This window comes from Pogonomyrmex barbatus, unplaced genomic scaffold (assembly GCF_055798465.1).
Source record: "Pogonomyrmex barbatus isolate J1 unplaced genomic scaffold, ASM5579846v1 scaffold20, whole genome shotgun sequence".
NCBI lineage: Eukaryota > Metazoa > Arthropoda > Insecta > Hymenoptera > Formicidae > Pogonomyrmex > Pogonomyrmex barbatus.
The window spans coordinates 160,843-183,887 of record NW_028297117.1 but is presented as its reverse complement, the minus strand read 5'-3'; the positions used below and the strand labels follow the sequence as shown (position 1 = coordinate 183,887).

The 23,045-nt window shown below is 40.8% G+C and overlaps 1 protein-coding gene across 8 annotated transcripts in view; it reads right to left on the bottom strand.

Moving 5' to 3' along the window:
• The window catches only part of Dscam3 (Down syndrome cell adhesion molecule 3), a 106,943-nt gene that overhangs the window by 14,491 nt on the left and 69,407 nt on the right, over nucleotides 1-23,045 (bottom strand). For 7 of the 8 annotated variants that reach the window (XR_016139432.1, XM_089077722.1, XM_089077718.1 and 4 more), the window contains exons 3-6: nucleotides 16,817-17,003; nucleotides 16,361-16,503; nucleotides 3,488-3,652; nucleotides 133-279 (exon numbers count right to left, since the gene is read on the bottom strand). Coding sequence is in view for 7 of the 8 variants with exons in the window: in XM_089077722.1 (XP_088933848.1) it covers nucleotides 133-279; nucleotides 3,488-3,652; nucleotides 16,361-16,503; nucleotides 16,817-17,003 (642 nt within the window). In the remaining variant the exon portion in view is untranslated. The remainder of the gene's footprint in view (nucleotides 1-132; nucleotides 280-3,487; nucleotides 3,653-16,360; nucleotides 16,504-16,816; nucleotides 17,004-23,045) is intronic. The other variant, XM_089077724.1, reaches the window with a different exon arrangement.

Sequence of the window (23,045 nt, the reverse complement as noted above, 5' to 3'; positions counted from 1 at the left end):
GTGGCAAGGGATAATCTTCTTGGTTATTATAAAGTGGAATTCCACGGAAATGAATTCAATTTTAATCTGGATCTTGATTTTATATTTATCTCGTAAAGGGAGTTAGGGGATTTATCCGGTTCTGGCGGTTACCCGTGACTGTTAAAGTGGCGGGTTCGCTTTTTCTTCGCTCGCTGGTCAAGGCGTGCAAAGTTAAACACGAATACGTCGCTCTGCCGTCTTCTGGTCTGGCGGCTCTGATATGGAGATCACCCTGCGAGGTAACCACAAATCTTCCACCTGTGAGCAAAAATAAGATACACATACACAGAATTTAATCATACACGTGTGTCTCGAACATTTCATGCTTTTTCTTAGCTATGGAATTTTTTATCAAATTAGAAAAGATTTGTGTAAAAATTTAATAAAAAGATCTGTCTCGGGATTTTTAATGAATATATTAAGCACATCGAAACAAATAAAAATATTCTTTTATAATCGGAAAAAATTGAAAAGACTAAATTCATTATACGAAGCATAACTTGTCAAAATCCATAAATCCATAAATTTTTATTTACTTATAATATTTATATTTATCGATTGATTGTTAATGTTGAAACAGTCACGATTTTTTCTGACGCGAGTTTTCGATTTTACGGCCCGAGTAAAGTGGCGGTTTCTGCGGGATGCAATACATATACATACAAAGAGATTAAAACCGCAGGAATTTCAGTGTATAGTTTCGAGGATGCTGCGCATCTGAATAAAAAGATCTTTTCCCTCTCATCACTATCGCGATGAAGAAATGCTTCTCTCGACTTCGCGATTTATTCCACTTCTTTCTGCGGCGCGTCAGACCGAGCGGAAATACCATTCGACTTCTCAGAATTCAGAAGCTGAGAAATATCAATAATAAATCCCTGAACGTGCACACGGTTCCAGCAATATTTTCTCTCGTATTTCAAGTCTGCGGGAGCAAAGGGTTATGCAAAATCCTCAGCATCTGCCGATGAAACCTCTTCGGATCACGGGCGGGTGTACCATCAGGCGTGAAATTTTCAATTTGGCTCAACCATCGGACAGCCATCGAGCAGCTCGGTCTACCGACTTGCTAAAGCTGTCTGACTATTTCGGATTGACCTGCCAGAAATTTTTTTTTCATCACGCTCAAAACATTACGGTTTTTCGCGCACTGCTATCTCTAGCAGAGAATAATTAATATCGGGGAAATATTTCCGCCGAGGCTGTAGACTTCTTGTTACACTATTGTTTGACGTATTGCCTGAAGAATAAAAAAAATCGCTTGATTCATGCGAGAAAAAAATGCATATTTTTTTCATTTCAGTTATTCTATAATTCTCTATCTTTAGAGATTCATCGAGGTATAAAACATCGAACGGATTATTTCTTTTAAATCCCTCTAAAATTATGTTAAATTTTATTAGAATCGATGAAAAATATTCTTCTTCATTCGTGATCCGAATAATACGATTCTAATGACGATATGTCTCCGGATCTGTGCAAGATGTATTCATCACGAATGCGATTCCGAGTGGTTCTCCTCCCTACGACGTCTAACAAGAACTATTGTCGCAGATTCGATATCGTTATTGTATGCGTGTACGTATGTGTATGTATATGCGCGCGTGTAAGTCAATGATAGAAACGTCATGTTCTTCCCGTAACGTACAACCGGAATTTCATGTCCTCGAATCAGGGTACGATATCCGCGACATTTACAACGCGATAGTTATTAGGAGGAGACCAACACAAAGCGCGTATCCATATCTCTCAATCTTTTATATGAAACGTTATATTTTTATCTCCCTTCATCTTTAAATCACGTTTTCCACAAATTTTGTTCAAATAAACAAATATTTTAAAAATGTTATTTTTGCAATAAACAAAATAAAATCGATGTACCCTCAACGTGAATTCTATTCGACAAAAGCGGATTTTTTTGCGTTAATGATACATGGAAAGATCTCGGTTTTGCCGAAGTATTTAAAAATTTAGCCAGCTATAGATCTGAAAATAATTTAACAAATATTTAATATTCGAAATATTTAAAACTACTACATAAAACGTTTAAATATGATGATAACGGTGTAAAATTTTTCATATTCTAGCAAACAATTTAAATATGCTACATAAATATTTAAGAAACCCGACAAAATTATTTTCAGATCCATGATAAAATTTCTAGATATTTCGGTAAAAGAGTGTTTATGCGGAAAATGATCTCTTCGTCTTGGTCTCGTACGGTTATTGTATCAATTCATCATGAGCGCGTCTCTGCACGCTTGACATGCGTTTCGCACTTCTCTATCCTCGCCGATATTGACGGGACTGTCGTCGGAACCGTTGACGGACGGCGGAATCGACGACGTTCGTCTTCGGATGCGATACGGATCGTTCTCGCGACGGCGTGCGTCCGCACGCGTGCGGCGATAACTGCGGCAGCACACATACACACACACACACACACACACACACACACACACATACGATATGGCGCCGAGAGACACGTAACCGCACTCCCGATGTGCAGATGCTGCTTTCGTATATATGCAATGGACGACGCAATGTTAGCCGCCTAGTTACGAAACAAACGTATCAAGCCCCGACATGACGCGATGCTTCCCATGATATTCGAAACGGCACACGCGTACAGTTACGCGCACACCGGTTACATGCAACCGAGCGGCATAAATATGTATGGGACATGAATGCTTGAGTGTGTACAGGACGATCTAAACCATCGAGTTAGCGCGCGTACGTGTGTGTAGCCTGAGATGAGGTACGTGCGCGCGTGTGTGTGTGTGTGTGTGTGTGTGTGTGTGCGTGCGCGCGCGCGCATCCGCGCGGATGTGTGAATTTGTGGACTCGCGCACGTACCGGATGTTCGTCCGAGAGATCAAGCATTTTGCACTCTCACTCTGTATGCTACTCACTTCGCTAGTGGTTGTAATTGCGTTAATCCTTTTCGAGCCAAGTTCTCCTCTCTTGTGAAATTTATTGTAATTTATAAAAAATGCAATAATCCCTTAAAGCAACGCGACCCTATGATTAAAAATTATTATGTATGGAGGATTACGATGAATGGATTAATTGTATACTTCGGATGTCCTTTTATCTCCTCGTTTAATGTGTTCGTTTCTGTATGCATGTGTCCTGTCATATTTTTTTATTTCGCTTTAACCACGACGAATGCGTTTACGCTCGTAAACTAATTTTGACGTAAACTGCACATCCGTTCACATCGATAAAAAATTGACGGATCGGCGCGATCGATGGATGGAATTAGTTCAAATTTGTTTCGCTCGACAATAATGTTCAAAGCAAAAAATTAACGACACGTGATACGCATGATGTTTCAGACGTGTGTCGATGTTTAAACGAGAGCTGGTCCCGAGAAGGTTTAATGTCGGCAAACACACATACGCGCGCGCGCTCGTTACTTTGGATTAAAATAACAAGCGTTATATCTCAACATATAGTTACTCACCAGTGTCTGTATTTCCAGGTAAGAGAATAGCATCGTCACGAAACCAAGAGGTTACAGTGAGGTGTTCCTTAACATCTTCCCGAGCTGTACAGGATAACACCGCATTGCATCCTTCCATGACGGGTTGTCTATTTACCCTGACGTCGTACCCAGACACTGTCAATACTGTAAGTACACACCAAATTGTAACAGCATATTTAATTCGAGGATTAATTAATTTACAAAAAAAATTTTTTGTAAAAATTTGCTTATGTGTTTATAAGAAAAAAATATCTTCAAAAGTTTTATTCTGAAAAGTCAATTGTTAAGATCATCAAAAGTAGAAATAATACGATTCAATTCTGATATTTTTTTGCCAAATCTTTTTGAAACTAAGCTTCCGATTTGCTAGCAAATATTGAAAATTCATTCTTCAGACAACATTTAATATAATTTAATACAAAAAGATCATAATAATTAAAATTTAATTATAGAAATATAATCTTAATGATAAAATTAAAAGAAGATTGTAGCGTTATTATCACATATTCAAAAAGGAAAAATTGATCTAAAATTGATTAAAGGGGATCTGCAAGTCAACGCAATTACATTTGACGCGCGCGAGACACTTTCTATAATAAAATTCTGTTATATTCATATATAACAGAAAGTCGGAGAAAAAAGGAAAGAAAACTAAAGAGGAGCGAGGTGACGTATCGTTGAAAGCGGAAGATGGATGATTATTAAGAAGTTACCACAGGCAGAAAGTGGAAAATAAGACACAAGGAAGTAGAAGCATGCATAATGAACGATCAAACTTATTTCAAGTCTATGGACAATGGCTGCGTTGTAATACGATTCACTCCGCTTATTCCATTACGACATGTTAATTTACGAGCATAAAACTTTAAACATGTGGACAGCCTGCATTAGGAGGATGTATCAGAAATATATTAAAAATATTTTATACTAATGTGTGTGTGTGTGTGTGTGTGTGTGTGTGTTCGCGCGCGCGCGCGCGCGCGCGCGCGTGTGTGTGTGTGTGTGTGTGTGTGTATTAGGAATATAAAATATTTTTAATATATTCTTGATATATTATCTTTTTAACATACATATATTTAAAGTTTTATATTTGTAAGTTAATATTTTATATATATCTATATATATATTTGTATATATATTTGAAATATATTTTTTTTTTAAATTCAATTCCGGCAGCGAAATCTCGCGAAACTATTTTTGATCGCTACAGATAAGATCGAATCAATTGCGTAATTGTATTACATGCTCGAAATGATACGTTTCATTCGTGGTTTGGATACAAGATGCTGTGGTATGAGACAAGCTCTCTCTCCTAAACCTAATCACTCTCAATCTAAGCACACATACATCAATATGTAACAGCGATGCTGGGAACAGCGCTCAGGTCGCATATCCTATTCTCTAGAGACACACTTGCTTGCGCGTATATACATTCTACTCACACACTGCGCCATAATGAATGTTGGCACAAAATGTGCGATTAATTTCCCGCATTTGCATCTTCAGTTATATTAACCATGTAATCGCTAAATGAATATGGTAACTCATAACATTATTACGTCTACATCATTGAAACACTTGTTATGTCTCTATTTTGACCGATTTTGAGACCATGATATAATCTATGAAGGAAATTGTATTTTGAATGAAAAAGCACTCGTAGCATCGCTTTTAATACAACTACTCGCTTTTAATATACTTTACATTACGATATATTTATAAAAAATGGAAAAGGCTTGCCCTATATCATTATGCGATTATGATGAGAAATGCTTTCGGGCCAAATCACGCGTGCGTGACCAATTCAAGATGCACGTGCCTCAAAGATTGCTGAAAAATTCACGGTTCTCAAGTGCCGCCGAGGCATCCTGTCCTGTAAACATTCGTGCCGAAGTAACGCGCGCGATAGCTCGCTTCCTCGATAGCTCGCAAAGTGAAGGAGGCGAGGCTGCACGACAGGGGAGCTAAAAAGCTCGGCGAATGGGGCCAAGGAATGCGCACCGTGGAGAAGATACGAAACGAGAAAAGCCAAGAGAAGTCGGTTGTGAGTCGGAGGGACTCTGCCTGTTCGCGTTAGTTGACGAGACGGGTCGTGTCGTTTCACCCTTTTCGTCGTCCGTGACGTCGGAAATTGGGGGCCTCCTCGGATGGTGTCCCGACGCGCTAGGCGCCCTCCTCCCCGGTTTAGACGCCGGTTTACGAATCCGGGGGATGACGGAGAGGATAGGACGGGACCAGGCGGAGGAGAAAGAGAGGGGAACGAGGGGCTACGTGACGATAAAATTGAGATGCACCGGTGAGGGGATGCGAGAGAGATAGAGCACATAGCACATGGCATGACGCCGCGAGCGAGGGAGGGAGCGCGCGAGAGAACGGGGTGAAACGAAATGTGCAAATAAAGCCAATATGCACGCGGATCTCCAGCCAGGCGGGCAACGATATTTCCACGAATTCCTAGAAATCGCTGAAAATTAACTTTCCTCCTCTTTTCACGGGGAAACGGATTCGCGCTATCCCCCCCCTCCCCTCCCCCTCTCCCTCTTCTCCCCCGCGATCTCTTTCCTCGCCTCCTTCCTTGTGTCAGATCGCTCACGCCGGATCTCCTGATACCGCTTACCGCCCATTACGCGCTGATGCGGCGTGAAAATGCACCGTGCATACCGTGCGTGGCGTATCGGCGCATCGCTGTCACGAGCGTGTTTTTGCCAGACCCGTGCTTGTACGGGGTCCTGTGGAGAAACGTGGTAGATTTTTAAAATCGAATTTTCCGAGGATGGATTTTCGCTCGGGACGGGACGGATATATTGCCACTTACATCCCCGACCTGTCGGGGATCCGTCAAAAAAACGACGGCAAAATACGTATGGATGATCGAACAACGAAAAGATTTATCAGAAACTGAGAACTTTTGTTTCCTGCTTCCTTTTTCTTTATTTTGCTAAAAAAATTGTATTATAATTAAACCGATAATCCCTTAATTACACTTTAAAGTTTTGACCAGGCTCGTATCTTATCGTCGTGCCGCGAGACGCTTCTTGCGCGCGTTCTTCTTACGAAACAAAAACATGCCTCGTGCGTGATTAAAACCGTCGACCGTTTTGCTGGAATTACACATATACAAGCATTTGTCGTACGAAGGGAGGGGGGTGGACCTTTTTCTGTCCGTGACCATTTCTCGGGAACTAGTGCCGGGTTGCTAATGTGGTTACGTTCTTTTTCTAGTCGTGCACCTCCCCGTTGATAAAATGGAGAAAATAAAGAAGAATAAGAGCGGTACGCTGGAGAATCGTCCGTCTGCGGGAACGGGTGATCTCTCACCGTGCGGTAGGCAATAATTCTTTCCTATAGCATCCATACTCGGCACGTGTATGGAGAAATATAGTTTCGTCGCGCAACATCGTCGAATAAATATCCAGCATACAAATTTCAAAGGATTAGAATATAAGATACGACAACGTAGTACGCAATTGTTTAATTCCTTATGCACGCATTCACGTGCTACATCATCGGCACCATCATTACGTTTCTCCTCTTTATTTAAATACATTTTTAATCGACGAGGTATATTCGCTCGCTTAATGCGATCTTTTTAATTTTTAATTATTAATTTACATTTATGGCATAAAAATGAAAACGCTGTTTTTCGGGGGAAATTAAATTCATCGGGATGCTTTATTTTTCGACGTTGAATACCTCCGAGCAATTTTTCGCTACAGGAAAATCGCGTGGGGAAAACACGTGAAATATAAGACTCCACGACTCCCCGTTTCCCGTATACCTTCCGTAATGAAATCATTTGAAAAAAAATTAAGATTAAACGGGGGCCGCTCCTGGCGAGCGTCATCCGAGTAACGATTATTCTCTCGCTAAAGTTAAACTCGTGCGATAATCTTAAATTTTTAAGACGCGACATCTCTTCAGGAATTATTCTCCGTGTTGCCCGAACTGGCTATAACGCTATAACGTAAGATAATGAATATTCCCTTCGCTGTGCTCCCTATTCCGTCCCCCGGGAGCATTCTTCTCGCCGAAGAGAAACTGGACACGTTGGTATCGAATTCTCAAGCTCGTCGGAAAACACGGTCCGCACAAAAGGGGATTTCGACAATGACTCTATCTTCCTTTCCAGGTAGCATAAGTTCTTTGGCGAGCACGTGGGGACGGCCGATGTCATTTTAGATAAGTGAACCGTTCCTTTTCGGCTCGCTCGTTTCAGAGGAAGCACAACTAAAAGGTTCTCCTTGGCCGACGTTCCCGTGTATAGAAGAAAATAAAGCGAAACGAGATGTAGGGATTTTGAATGACTCGCACGTTGCATTAATAAACGCATGGAACGATCACGCGCGAATAAAAATTAACTTCTGACTCTTCTACTGTTATGCAAAATTATAATGCATATAATTGTTATTGCTCGCTATCATTACATAGAATTCTTTTTTATAGAAAGATATTTAAACGATAATAGCGGGCATATAACAATTATGCACCATAATTTTGCATAATTATATTTGAGATAAACATTTAATTAAACAGGAGTTTTTTACTTGTTACTGAAAAAAATTGATAATTATATTTAGTGCTTAAAAAGGAATCTTTTTTCTTCTTTATAATGACGCTAATAAAAATAACGAGAAGAATATAATGAAATAGCGGTAAAATAATCCTGGATTTATCAATTTTTTCATTCCCAAGAGAGGAGATTCGTTGGAAAAACAATTCCATTTATGCTTGAACGATCCTCATACATCATCTTGGAACCATATTAAACTTGTTTTCGCTGGAAAAGCACGAGCAGAATGACTTGATTATTTATGCCTACTTTCCGGAGCGGACTGTGAACTTTTAACGAAAGCGCCGAGGAGAATAGATGAACGAGGCTTTATATCGGTGGATGGCTCGCGCTCGGGACAAGGACAGTATGGCAAAGAGATATCGATTGGACGTTCTTTCACCGTCCAGTGACTTTGGGGGAGGGAAGTTTTGAAAACCACTAGCGGCGAAGCGAATTTTTCTTCCCGTTTTAGTCGAATCATCCTGAAAAACTTTCCATCCAAAGTTTTCCGACGGCTGGAGCGCGCGCATTCCGTCTCGCTTCACGTTGAGCGACTTTGAAAGGAGAGACAGCCGCCTTTGGATCGACATCAAAGAGTATTTGGATTCTCGCAATTTCTTCGAATTTGTGTGCGCCGAGAAGTACGACAAGCGTGCTAGTTTTGTTACGAATAAGCACAAAGTGTATTGAAATACTCGGTAAAACACATTGTTTGACATGTGGGATTCTTGGACTTTAAGATCGCCATAATATTTCGCGCAAGAATTACTTTACATTATGTATATATATATATATATATATATATATATATATATATATATATTGTCGCGTTCGCGGCGTTAATTCCCGTGATCGCGATACTCGGCGGAGCGCTCTCGGAAAGGAAGAACACTGTTTTAAGAAAGACTCGCTCTTTATTAAACCAACGGTACAGAAACGCGTCCGGCCACCGCAGAATCCGGCCGTCAAATCTAAAAAACAGTCGGAGAACGACGCGTTGCCAAGGGCCGATCCTCTATTCGAACTCTTATCGATTGATATTGATTATTTCTTAGCAGCGCCGAACGGAATACCGCACGGCCGCAACACTGCCCCCCTCTTCATAAAATTGTCGTCCCGACAATTCTTCCTCTTTCAAGAACTTCTTCTTAGGAAAAGACTTCTGGGCTCCTGGCGACTTCCTGCCCTACCCTGGGCTGCTGCCTCAGGTTACCGGGCGCCGCTACTTCCAATCCCAGTCTTCTCTACTCTTCAGAAGAATCTTGTTCTTGAAATTCTCGCGCGTTTCACTCTTGACTCTTCGTCTTGAGCTTTGCGCACTTCTCTCTTCTATTTTTCGGGCAAAGTGGGGGTAATCGTCGTGGACCCTTTCGTCTTTCTAAAAGACACACTAAGCCCCTGCCTCGGCATTCGCCCATCGTCCCCCGGAAAAACCACGACTCGGAAAACCGGGGGCGAGGCAGACTTCTTTTCAGTTTGAAGCACGAGCCTGAAGATCTTGCTTGGTGGTCAGGCTCGAGGATCTCCCCACGACGCTTCTCACGACGGAAGGAAGCTTAAAGAAAAATAAAACAGAACACAGTAACTCAAAACAATTAACAAGAAATAAAAGTAATGTCGAAATTGGAAAACCGGGCCCCGAAAATCTCTACTTAAAATTCTTCCCTTTCCCTATACGGAGCTAACCTGTCAGCATGCACAACCTTGCTTTTCCGACCACCTGAACGAGAAATACAGAAAACTACATCACTAATTTTCTTAATTATCTCAAAAGGCCCCTCCCAATCGTTCTGTAGTTTGGGAGACCTACCCTTCTTACGATGAGGATTAAATAACCAAACCTTCTGTCCTTCCTCAAAAACGGGATGCCTAGCCTTTCGATCATAGCGGCACTTGATCTTCAAAGACCTTGATTCTAATCTCTCTCTTACTCTCTGATGAATTTCATCCAGCTTCTGCCGCAAATTTCGAACGTACTCCTCCGCTGACTCGGAAAAACCATAACTGGGAGGAGTACCTCTTAGCAAATCCATCGGCAAGGTAAGATCTCTTCCGCAAAATAATTCTGAAGGAGTTACGCCTGTAGCCTCATGTTTAGAGGTCCTATAGGCAAGAAGAAACATGGGAATCCAACGATCCCAATCCTTTTGATTCTCTTCAATAAACTTTGACAAATACTGTAAAATCGTCTGATGTTGTCTTTCAACTTGACCATCAGACTGAGGATGAAGAGCGGTCGTCCTCGTTTTCCTAATTCCCAAAATTCTCATCAATTCTTGAAAGAGCTGTGATTCAAAATTCCTTCCCTGATCAGTATGAAGTTCCAACGGGACCCCATATCTAGAAACAACCTGATTAACAAAAATTTCTGCTACCGTAGTAGCTCTCATATTTTTCAAAGGAAAAGCTTCTACCCATTTAGTGAAACAATCAACAACAACTAGGAGATACTTGTTGCCTGAAGAAGAAACAGGTAACGGGCCTAAAATATCCATCTGAATCCTCTCAAAAGGAGCTCCCGAATTAAAGATCTGCAAAGGAGATTTCCCCTTATCTGCAGCACCCCTCTTCGCAATACAAATCTTACAGGTTCTGCACCATTCCTCAACATCCTTCTTACAGGTTGCCCAATAAAAACGTTTCCGGATCTTTTCCAGCGTTTTATTGATCCCGAAATGCCCTCCAGAAGGAGTATCATGAGCTTCTTCTAAAATCTGCTTCACTTTGCTTCGCGGGACCATCAACTGAAGAAAACTGTTTTTCAAATTAGGAGCCTCCCATCTCTTATGCAAAATCCCATTTTGGACTTCCAAGGCATGCCATTGTTGCCAATAGATCTTGGCTGACAATCCTTTCGAAGAAACTTCCTCCCAAGAAGGTCGCAAATCATTTTCTTTCGCAAGTAAAAACATTGCCAGTTCCTGATCCTCTATTTGAGCCCTTCGCCAATCCTCAGAAGAATCCTCACGCAAAACAATACGAGCAACTACTTTATCCTCCAAAAGCCCTCTCTGAACTTCCACTTTAGAACAGAATCTACATTTTTCTTCTACACAAGGGCGTCTCGAAAGACCATCGGCATTACCATGTATAATCCCCTTTCGATGAGCAACATCAAAATCGTATTGTTGTAACCTTTCCATCCAACGAGCCAATTGTCCCTCCAAGTCTTTGAAGGACATCAACCATCTCAAAGAAGCATGATCAGTTCGAATAGAGAAACTCTTTCCGTACAAATAATGATGAAAATGTTTCATCGAATCTACCAAAGCTAATAACTCTCTTCTTGTTGTGCAATAATTCCGCTCAGGTTTGTTCAAAACTCGACTATAATAAGCAATGACCCTCTCACAGCCGTCCTGAACTTGTGAAAGTACCGCCCCTATTCCAAAACCTGAAGCATCCGTATCCAAAATCATCTTTCCTTCCCCCTTCGGAAAGGAAAGAAGAGGTGCAGACGTTAATGCCTGTTTTAACCTCAAAAATGCTTCTTGACATTGCTCAGTCCATTCAAATTTAGTCAAATTCTCAGTTAATTTAAATAGAGGCTTCGCAATTGAAGAAAATCCTTTAACAAACTTCCGATAATAAGAGCAAAATCCAAGAAAACTCCGGACCTGTTTCTTATTCTGAGGAACTGGCCACTCAGTGACCGCTTCAGTCTTCTCAGGATCCGTAGTGATCCCGGCAGAAGAAACAATATGACCCAAATATTTTACCTGTCTCTTAAATAAATCACATTTCTTTGGGTTAACACTAAGTTTCGCAGCACGAAATCTCAGAAGAACCTCTCTTAAATTCTCTTTCATTTTCTCAAAGGTTTTGCCAAAAACTATCACATCATCTAAATAAACCAGGCAAATTTTCGAAAGTAAACCCCGTAACACCCGTTCCATAAGACGTTCAAAGGTAGCTGGGGCATTACACAGACCAAAAGGCATCGCAACAAATTGCCAAAGTCCATTCCCCACAGAAAAAGCAGTCTTTTCCCTATCTTCGGGACGAATTTTCAGTTGCCAATAACCACTCTTCAAATCTAGAGTAGAAAACCAGGCATTTCCCGATAACTGATCAAGAAGATCGTCAACCCTTGGTAGCGGATAAGAATCTTTTTTCGTAACCGCATTCAATTTCCGAAAATCAATGCAAAATCTAAGAGATCCATCTTTCTTCTTTACCAAAACTGCTGGAGAAACCCAAGGGCTTGAAGATTCTTCAATTACCCCTTGTTCTTTCATGTCCTCCATAATTTTTTCAACTTCTGAACGCATATGAATTGGAATTCTCCTAGGAGCCTGTTTGATAGGACAAGAATCCATTAATTCAATTTTATGTTGAAGAACTTCACACTTTCCTGCAACAGCTTGCTCCGAAAACACGTCACGAAATTCTCGCAACAATGTAGCGAAAACTAATCTCTGATCTTCCTCCAACTCTCGGGAATTATTATTAAAGAATTCTTCCAACTCCGCGGGCACAGCTTCGTCCTCTTGCTTAATTCGACGACAAAAATCTTCCCTATGACCTCCACGGAGAAAAGATTCTATAACAGTTTGCATCCCTATTCGTGAAAAGAAATCCGCGCCCAAAATACAATCCTCTCCAATATCGGCAACGAAAATCGGTAACTCTAAATCAAATCTCCCTAACTTTATCTTAGCAAATATTTTAAAACTAATCGGGACTCTTTCCCCCGTAGGATATCTCAAATTTTCTTCCTTAGCTGAAAAACGCTTCCCTTTTCTCCCTATAAATTTACTACTCACTAAGGTCACATCGGAGCCCGTATCCAATTTAAAAAAACAATCTTTCCCATTAAGAGAGCCTTGAAAAACAAAATTTCTTGATTTTTCACACGCTCTCTCAAAACGCCTACAAACACCCGGGGCATTTCTTCCATTTGTCGAGCCCGCCCCTGTAAGTTCGACAAAACCTATTTTCCCTGCTGTGAAATAGAAAGTGATGGACACTCGGAACGGAAGTGCCCTTGTTTTCCGCACTGCCAACATTCCTGTTTCTTTTGAATTTTAAAATTCTTCTTTTTCATAAAATTTAATCCCCTCGTTCCACGAGATTCTACTTTGAACCCGTTCAAATCAGGATTGCTCTTATAATTCGAGCAATCTTTAACCTCCTTAAAATTAAAATTTCTCCGCTCTTTTAAACAATTCTCCCTAATAATTTTAATAGCCAAAGCTCTTTCTACCGCAGCCCTCAAAGACGTTAACCCTTCTAGCTGCAATGTCTGTTTAACATTCACATCAGACAATGCAACTACAAATTGAGAACAAGCAATTTTGTCACGAACTCCAGGAGAACATTCAGGATAAGCTAATCGAGATAAACGCTCGATATCCGAGCCTAATGCAGCTAAATCTTCTCCGAATCTCTGTTTTCGATTCGTAAATTGATAATAATAATTTTGCGAGGATAAATTTTCTCCAAAACGTAGTTCTAAACGCGCGATTAAATTTTCAAATTGAGAGTTCTCAAAATCCGTGCCCCCTTCCAAAATCGCACGCGCTTTTCCTCGGAGACATGACGCTAATACGACAGCTTTTTCCGCGTTTCCCAAATTATTCGCCCGCGCAATTAAATTAAATTGCGTAAGATATTCGCGCAACGGAACACTACCATCATAAATATCGGGCTTAAGCTTCAAGTCGGAATTAAAATTTGAAAAAGGAAATGACTGGCCTGATATCGGACGTTGCGAAATCTCTTCCTGCGGACCGGGCATAGAAAATGTTTCTGTCTCTCGACGAGCGCGCTCCTCCCTCAGAGAGCGAAGCTCCTCTAGCGTTAAGCGAAGAATCTCCTCCAAATTCGGAGACGCCTCCGGTCCTTCCGCTCGAGTGCAGGCCCTTTTTCTCGCAGAGATCACTCTCCGACTTTTCGCCTCTTCCTGTCCAGTCCCCGTCTCTTCTGTTTGTCGCTCCGCCATTATCTCTCTCTCACACACACACACACGAATCGAAAAATTCGATCCCGGACGAGCCCCCAAAATTGTCGCGTTCGCGGCGTTAATTCCCGTGATCGCGATACTCGGCGGAGCGCTCTCGGAAAGGAAGAACACTGTTTTAAGAAAGACTCGCTCTTTATTAAACCAACGGTACAGAAACGCGTCCGGCCACCGCAGAATCCGGCCGTCAAATCTAAAAAAACAGTCGGAGAACGACGCGTTGCCAAGGGCCGATCCTCTATTCGAACTCTTATCGATTGATATTGATTATTTCTTAGCAGCGCCGAACGGAATACCGCACGGCCGCAACAATATATATATATATACATAATGTAAAGTAATTCTAATATATATATATATTATGCAAAGGAAAAAATTCACTCTCTCAAAAAGGATTTCTAATAGAGACGAAAATTCTTGATATATTTAATTTTATCGTTATCTCATGTAATATAAAACTAAAACTATTTTAAGATTAAATTAATAATTTCTATTCTTCTGCCTCGAATTAAATATGATTGACATTTTATCTTGAGTGAAGAATAATATATACAAATTTAAGCTTGTTGAAATGAAATTATTCTTGCGTATAGAATAAATCATCGCCGATATAATGTCCGATATTAGCGCCAGTATTTGATATAAGATTGTGCTACTATTTATTGTAGCACCAAGATTTTATTCTAGATTTAAGAATAATCCAATTAAGACTAAAATATTCTATTCTTTATAATAAATATGATTGGCTCTATATCCTATTTTATGTTAGTTTGAAGAGTACTATTAGAGTACTATTAGAGTACTATTAGATCCAGAAATTTTTTCTCTGAGTGCAATGTCAATAATTTAAGCCAAATAGATATTACATTGTGTGTGTGTGTGTGTGTGTGTGTGTGTGTGTGTGTGTGTGTGTGTGTGTGTGTGTGTGTGTGTGTGTGTGTGTGTGTGTGTGTGTGTGTGTGTGTGTGTGTGTGTGTGTGTCGCGACCACGTCGATTTTTTTACCATAACAGACGACAGAGAGATTTCTAGAACGTGATGTTCCCGTTTTTAAAATGTTGATTCGGCTTAAATTATTGACATTGAATTTTTTTCCTTTACATAAGTAGTCATTCTCCGAAAATCGACGATGCTTTTGCCTTTTCTCGAAGGGTTAAAAACGCATCATGAAAATGCCGTTGAGAAAGCAAGCAACCTAAGTGCAACGTAAACTTAGAGCTTCGTGAAAGCGATCAATGTTTACCCATTTAAAAGGTTACTACGTGTACTAGCTAAAAAGTGAACAAGCATATCGCTTTTTTCTTATAGTCAATAATACGTTATACATTTATTATTTCGCGATTTGATTCGATCTATCTTTTGTTTTTGTCATCGCAAATAATATTCGAAAGCCATTACGAAACATGAATATCACTTGAATAACATTACAACATAATCGTACAGATTTCTTTAAAATTTTTTTCTCTTCCGGGAGATTTCTTTTCCGGGAATCTCTTTTTTAGCTTTCAAAACTAAAAGGAGAGCTAAAACGAGAAAGATATTCGATTTATTACTTTTAGTTTGAAAAGCTTTGGAAAAATATATAATTTTCAATATTGCCAATATAAGTAGATAATCTTTCGAGTATAATCAGAATCGTTACACCACAGCATTATTGTATATTTAACGGCCATTGAGATCAAAGTAAATCGAAAGCGAAAGAAGAATTCCTTTCCAATTGGACTCGTGCAATATATTACAGCGGATGCTGACGAATTCAACGTGGCCACCGCGCCGGCAGTAGTAATGATCAGTTTAAAATCAGCCATTTAAATGATGGCTCACGTAGCGTCGGACCGGACAAAGTTTTGTCCCTCCTCGAGTCTTTCGAGGCGGCGCAGACTTGCCCACGTATTCGAATCGAACTTCCTCCGATACAATTTAACGGCTTTCAACCGTTTCCCCATCGGTATTTACTTGGATAGCGTGAAGCCCCTCGGTTGAAAATGCGAGGTGTTGGCTCCGCACTCACCGTAGCACTCCGGCGTAATGGGATGTTCGGTACCGCGCCAGTCCGTTATTGCAACGAATCTCGTACGCGGGGAACGACGTTTCTTCGATAAATAATGGTTATCGTGTATATCGACGACATCAACGGACTGTCGATTCGCGGCGGTGGTAGAGAGTTCGGATCTTATTCGCGCGACCACACTTTCCACTCAGAACCGGAAAGCTATTTCCGCCGGAATGATAAAACATTTTGAAATCTCCCGACCGGATAAGTTTAAGTAAGTCTCTACAAGACTATGCTTTCGCTTTCGATGGGGGGATAAGAAGGCGTGAAGGATAAGATAACTTACCGGCGCGGAGAGTGACCTCGCGTGAAAGTACGGTCCCGACGGAGCTGGTCGCACGGCATCTGTATCGGGCGTTGTGCACCTCGGCCCTGAAGTCCTGCGCCAGAAACGGCGGGAAGTATAGCGTCCCGTTGCCCAGAAGTTGCCTGAAAGAATATGAAAGGAGCTCCGTGCGGATATACGTGCGGAACGGAAAAGGAGGAAGCGGAAAGAGACACGTGAGATTGCAGAGAGGAAGCGCCGGGCGAATTTCACTCGGATCCCGAAACAAGCCCTTTCATCCCCGCGCCGTATTCGCGGAGAATACGCTCCGGCTTTATTTTAAGCGAATAGCGTCCCCCCGGCAGATTTATGCAAAAGTGACCGGTCCCCGGGGGGGGGGGGGGGGGACGAACGAGACCGGTCGAAGCGCAGCAGGCTATACATTCGCGGGGACGTGATTTACGAAGCGTGATTTACCTGAGTCCCGGGACTGCTGTAACCGATCTCTGATCCGGGCTGGTAATCCACGTGACATGCGGCGTCGGGCTGCCGTGCGCCGAGCAGCCTAATTGCGAGCCCGTGGTATTTGAAAAGACTAGGGTGCTCGGCGGCTCCAGGATGAAGACCGGGCCCTGCTCGCCGTGCGCAAATTTCACGCTGCAGCCTAAAACGAAAAGCGTATTCGCTCGTTAGCTCGTTAGTTGTAATGTCGGTTTTGTTAACGGTGGTCTCTCGACGAGTCTCCGTCCTCATTCCGCTCGGTCAATGAGAGGCGGTCGAACATCATTAATTTAGCTCGACTAACTTATATTGTCTTCCGTCCACTTAATTTTTAACAGGTCCACTGATGAGAAATTACACGGCTTTTGTACCGGGGGGTGGCGGTTAAAATTTCATATTTCAGAACGGTATTAATTTAACGAGCAATGGCTCGTTGTAACGATATGGATCGTTAAAATATGCATTGATTTGATGATTTCGTGGGATATTTTAGAGAGTATACCATTTTGCAAGTTTATATGGATATTCTTTTGCGATGAAAATTCGACGTTCTATCTCAGTAACTGTGACGCTGTATCTCAGCTATTTAAAAATCAATATATTTTGCCCCCTGTTCTTCACACGGTGGAGGGCCGCCTCAGGTCAAGCGACAGCTCCGATCTGGATTTGCCCGTGGATTAAACTCGATGTTGAAACGATTATTCGATTTGTTGGTTGGTAAGCGCCGCGGATAGAATTTTATCTTTTGTCTCGTTGAAGCGGGCGGAACGACCTGATTCGCGAAGCCAGTCTAAACCCCACGACGTATACATTGTTCGCAACCGAGAAACCGGAGAAATCAATTCCACTAAGCCGAATTCGACCTAGATTTCGAATCGATTCGGAACCATGCTCGTTCCGGGATTAAATGCACGCTGGAGCGAACGGTCGCGTCACTGCCCGATAGCATCTACCAAATATTTCAGTCGAAATCCCCGGATTAAGAAGCAGCGTACGCGAGCTTCTATAATCCGTTCTCGAACGTTGAAAGCTGCGTTTACATATAATGTAGGTTTTCCTCGATATCCAAGTAAAATAAACGCCTGCCGGCGAACCTGCCGTCGCTTATTCGGAAAACAAAATGCTTCAATCGCTGAATATGATGTTCACTATCGTAACATGGCAGTTGGTTGGGGCAAATTTTAACCGTATAAAGTGAATCTTGCGGAAAAATGTTCCGGGATAGAGTTCCTGGAGATTGGACGTTTGAAATACGCAACGATTACGGGATGATCGAAGGATACGTAGCGCGGGACAAAGTGTCGGGACGATGAAGAGGGTACGGCGATCAAAGAGATCGATTCTCGTTACGAGTCGGGAATAGGAACAGAAATAATTCATGGAATGAATTATTTAGACCGGCGCGACCTAGGGGGCAACGCGGTTTAAAATACGATTTGACGTGGTTCAGCTTCTCATGTATCTATATAATTAAGAAAGAGATTGATATAAAATTATTACAGTAAAGCTTTTCCAAGTCGGTAACAACATTACTGCTCAAATTAAATAACGAGATTAAAATTTAATTAAATCTATTAAATAATGCCGCCAGTATACTTTTTATTTAAAAATTTATTTAATTCTGAATCTGAATCTGACCTTACAATTTTGTTATCATGTTTAAAAAATAAACAGGAATACAATTTTGTAACATTTATATGTTTATTGCAAACAAAGTAAATTATATCTTTTATAATTTTTCATTAGTATTTAAAAAATATAATTTTTGCATTACTCTGTTTTAAGATTTTTATTTAATAAAAGCTCGTAACATTTTTCTTGATTTTAAATTATTTCTATAATATGAGCGATGAAAATCAAATGGTGGTGGCGCGACATCAGGTATTTTTTAACAGTTTGAATTTTTAAAGAGCAATCAAAAGGCATGTATTGACAAGAAAACTTGTTTTAAAAATGCTATATATAAAATTATAAAAATAAATTTATTTTGTATTCAATAAGCGTATTAATAGTAATAAGTGATCTAAGTGATCTAATTATAATTTTGGATCATTTTCTTCACTTCGTCTGACCAAAATTTTAAGATCAGATTCGATTTTAACAGTGCTAAAATTGTTACTCTACTTTTATTAGAATTTTTATTTATTTTATTTTACAATTATTCTTATAGAACATTTCAACATTCTTAATTTTGTTATGCTCTATTATTAAATATTAATTTAAAATGTTACTCGCCAATGTATATCTTTCCCTTGTTATCCCTCTTCCCTCCTCCCTCTATCTCTTCCTTTCTATCATAAAAATAATCGAATTTATATTAAGATAATAAAATTGCTTTATATTTTATGTTAGCAAATGTTTAACAGGGAGAATAAAATTCAAGATCCGTTCGATCAAATATTTTCAGGATTCAGTTCGCGAAAGTTCTCTGATGAATTATTTAAGTCAGATCAGCAGTCATCAAAGCTTTTTATCCATTTGTACATCATCTTCTTTACTGCGAACGGACAGCGGCGAATGCATAAATTCTCGCACGTTGTCAAGAAAACCAGCGGGCACGTAGCCACGTGTTTGCTCGCCTTTCAAAGAGCAAAAGCCGAACAGCGGCACTCCACATTGTCGTTTCCGCACGCGCATACCGCGTCTGCATGCGCGCGTGCCCGCGCACACTTATTTGCGCGTTTATTCTTTCCGAATAATGCACGAATATATATATATGTTGCTTTTAATACTGCTCTCGGAACGCGGAATCATCGATGTCGAATCATCACATTTTTCCATGTAACCAGGAAAATATTTACTGAAATAACGTGACGCTCGTACGCGATGTTTTATTTTGTAATATTTTGGACATGCGTCATTCACATCTTTAACAATTCTATGATTTTCGAGCAGCTTCTCGCGTTACGTATGCTATTATCATTAAGCGAGAGGCATTTAACATTTATATGAGATAAACAATAAACGTTCGCTGAATTTCGACACGACATGAATGGTGACGCTTCTGCATCATAGATGAAAGATGTGCAAAAGTGAGCGAGTGTGGAAGAGAGGGAGGGAGAGAGAGAGAGAGAGAGAGAGAGAGAGAGAGAGAGAGAGAGAGAGAGAGAGAGAGAGAGAGAAAGAGAGAGACTAGCAAAGCTTTTGAAGGATACGTCGCATTGTTTTCACGTCGCATTGTCCCTGCTGTGTCTCAAAATGTATCAAAGAAGCGTAAGTGTATGATGTAACGACGCGCAACCCCATCGTTTTTTTCCTTCTCCTTCGAATTCCGATATCTCTTGCACGTCGTGGATATAAGCGCGCTTGCGCGTTTACATTCGCGACGACGTTTTCTGCTCATCGGTTGCTGAAACGTGAACCCAATTTGTGATTCGGCCTAAGCCAGGATTTTTCCTGGCTACAGCTCGAAATGTCGGAGGTACATATAAAGATTGCACGAATGAAAAGTCTACGTGAGGGACGAAGCACGACTGTCATTCGGAAAGCAAGAGTTACATTTATATTCATCCGATAAATTAGATCAAAATATCTTTGTCTATCGCGTATAAATTTTTAAATAATCTCTCTTAGATTTTGGAATATAAGGAAAAGTCAATGTTAAAGATATAATGTCACATTTTCATCGATATTAATTTGTTAAAGTAATAAAAACAGTCAGTATTTCAACAAAACATAAAAATATAATTTGCAAGTCATAAATTCAATAATTAATTATTGGTATTCTTAAAAATAATATAAGCTTAAAAATAACAACGACAAATATTATCTCGAGGATAAGGGAAGTAGATATGTAAAAACTTTTCATCCCACTTGCAATTCGCGTCATCGACAGTTCTCGTTCACGTATATCGATGTGTCTCGTATTAAACGGATACCAACGTTTGAATGCCTCGCATTATCGGCTTTCGTGATAGATTTACTAAGAAAATCCCGAGAAACTGCATCGCGGTGCGAGACAAGGATGCGGCGTATGTACGCGACGAGAACGGAACGAGGGCCAGGATTCCAAAGTCGACGTGAGGGTGGGTAGTCACGTCGACGTGAAAGATCGTAATTGCGAATTCGTTGACCCACGATTCGAGTGAGCTTTTCCACGGCGTCGCGACGGTGGTGGCACGGAGTCGACGGGAACGAGAAAGAAACGGCGAGAAACGAACGGCGGGAGATTGTGGACGATGACGACACAGCGGTGATGTGTAGGTGGGGCATGCACAGAAGGTAACCAAAAGGGAGATAAAAGCGGACGAAGATAGACCGAATGGGGATGTAGCTGACGCGAGAGGGTAGTTGTAGAGAGAACCGCGGGGGATCAGAAGATAGGGTACGGAGAGTTCTGTCTCACTGGGGGGGGGGGGGGCGGGCGCGGAGGGGGAAGATGGAGGAGGTGGAGGAAGACGTGGGCAAACAGACTTTTGCGATCGTTTATTTTCCTGGCAATTATATCCTTCCGTGAAAAGAGCCTGAGCCCTTTTCACTCCGTATTTATTTCTGTCGTGAATGCGTCGCGAGTCGTCGAGCCTACTGACGGTTCTTAAATGGGTATCTACCGAGGGGAGAGAAAAGCTAAAGGCTTTCACGGTATTATGGGGATCTCGGTTTAGTGAACCTGTTTCATTCGGCTACTCTATTGGCGCGTTTAATGTCTTAATCCAATTTAACGGAAACGCAAGTCGCCGTGTATACGAGAGCTATCTCGCGCGCAACTGTGGCGTACATCGTAATGATTCTTTTTTTTAGATCGCTAAGAAGACGAATCCTTCTTAAAAATTACGAGACGAGATAAAAATGTTGAAGGGATTACAAATAGCTCTTTACAAACAAATGCGTTTTTACTCGCGTTTTATATCGCGATGCAAAGAAAAAGATTGATTTATGAAAAACGCGGAGACTTCCGTCTCGGGAAATCGCAGTCTGGATATATCACGCCGTTTCATTAACAGCGATGGAGCGTCGCAGAAGAGGCAACTTACCGACGCGGTCGATACAACGATGAAGATTAATGATTGTCTGGCCAAGTAATTACCACCGCGTTTTATTACCTCCGATGTGTAACTCCGCGAGGGAATGGCACATTTCCTTTACTCGTGCCCCTGTATCGTGCTCCGACAAAGATCGCGATTGAACTCGACTACGTATGATGAAGGACAAGAATTATTCAGCAGCATTGGTACGCAATCTAAGACAGTCCCGAGTGTCCGTAACGTGATCCGTATATATCTTCCATATTCACGTGATCCGTACATCTTCCATAATACGGCGCAAGCGGGTAATTCTCATTTAATGCGCCTACGTACATAGTTTCCCCTCCCCGTTCCTCTCGCATCAGGGATCCTCAAACTTTCTATACACCAGACGGGATTTATTTAATATACCGGTGGAACCAAATTAAAAAGCAGGGTTAGTTTACCCTTTTAGACAGATGTAAAATATAGGTATAAAATAAACAAGATATCTATTGTACGGTGTAATATAAAATTCCTTCAAAAGTATTAATTAGATTAAATTAAATAACATTATCAATATACAATAATTTCAAAATCGAAATGTGACGTGTATCATTCTTATGTTAAAGTGTCAATATATTGATATATATTGAGGATATATTAAGGCAAACTGTAAGACATTTCTAAATTTTGTTGAATTGATTATGTGTATTCATTGGATTACTTGATACCAATGGGAAATGTGACATTATATTTTTAAATATGCATTTCTTGAACTAAATTATGAAATTTAAGATAACTTAAATGTATATGCGGTATGTTAAATTTACCTCCTTTAGTTTATAAGAAATAGCCACTTACAGCAAAATATCCAATATGTAAGTTAATTATTTTTTTCTCTGAATAGAAAGTAATTGAAGGTTTAACAATAAAATTTTATTCAAAGTTAATTATCACTAAAGTTTGATACAAGATTTTGATAATTTATCGATTCTAGTAAAGCAATTTTTATTTTACTCTTGTGGTGCCATTAGTTTCATTTTGCATAACTCACAAACCGCGTAGATAGACATCTCTCGCGGACCGGATGCTGCGAGCCGCAGATTGAAGATCCCTGACCGCATCCGCAAGCGCGTCCGTGCGTATTACGTAGGGATGCATTGCGCGGAGATTCGTCCGATAGAGAGACATCGATGACACTATACATATTGACAAGACACTCGAGACTCGTCCCCAGGTTCGGGTCGCTGCAGTTACGC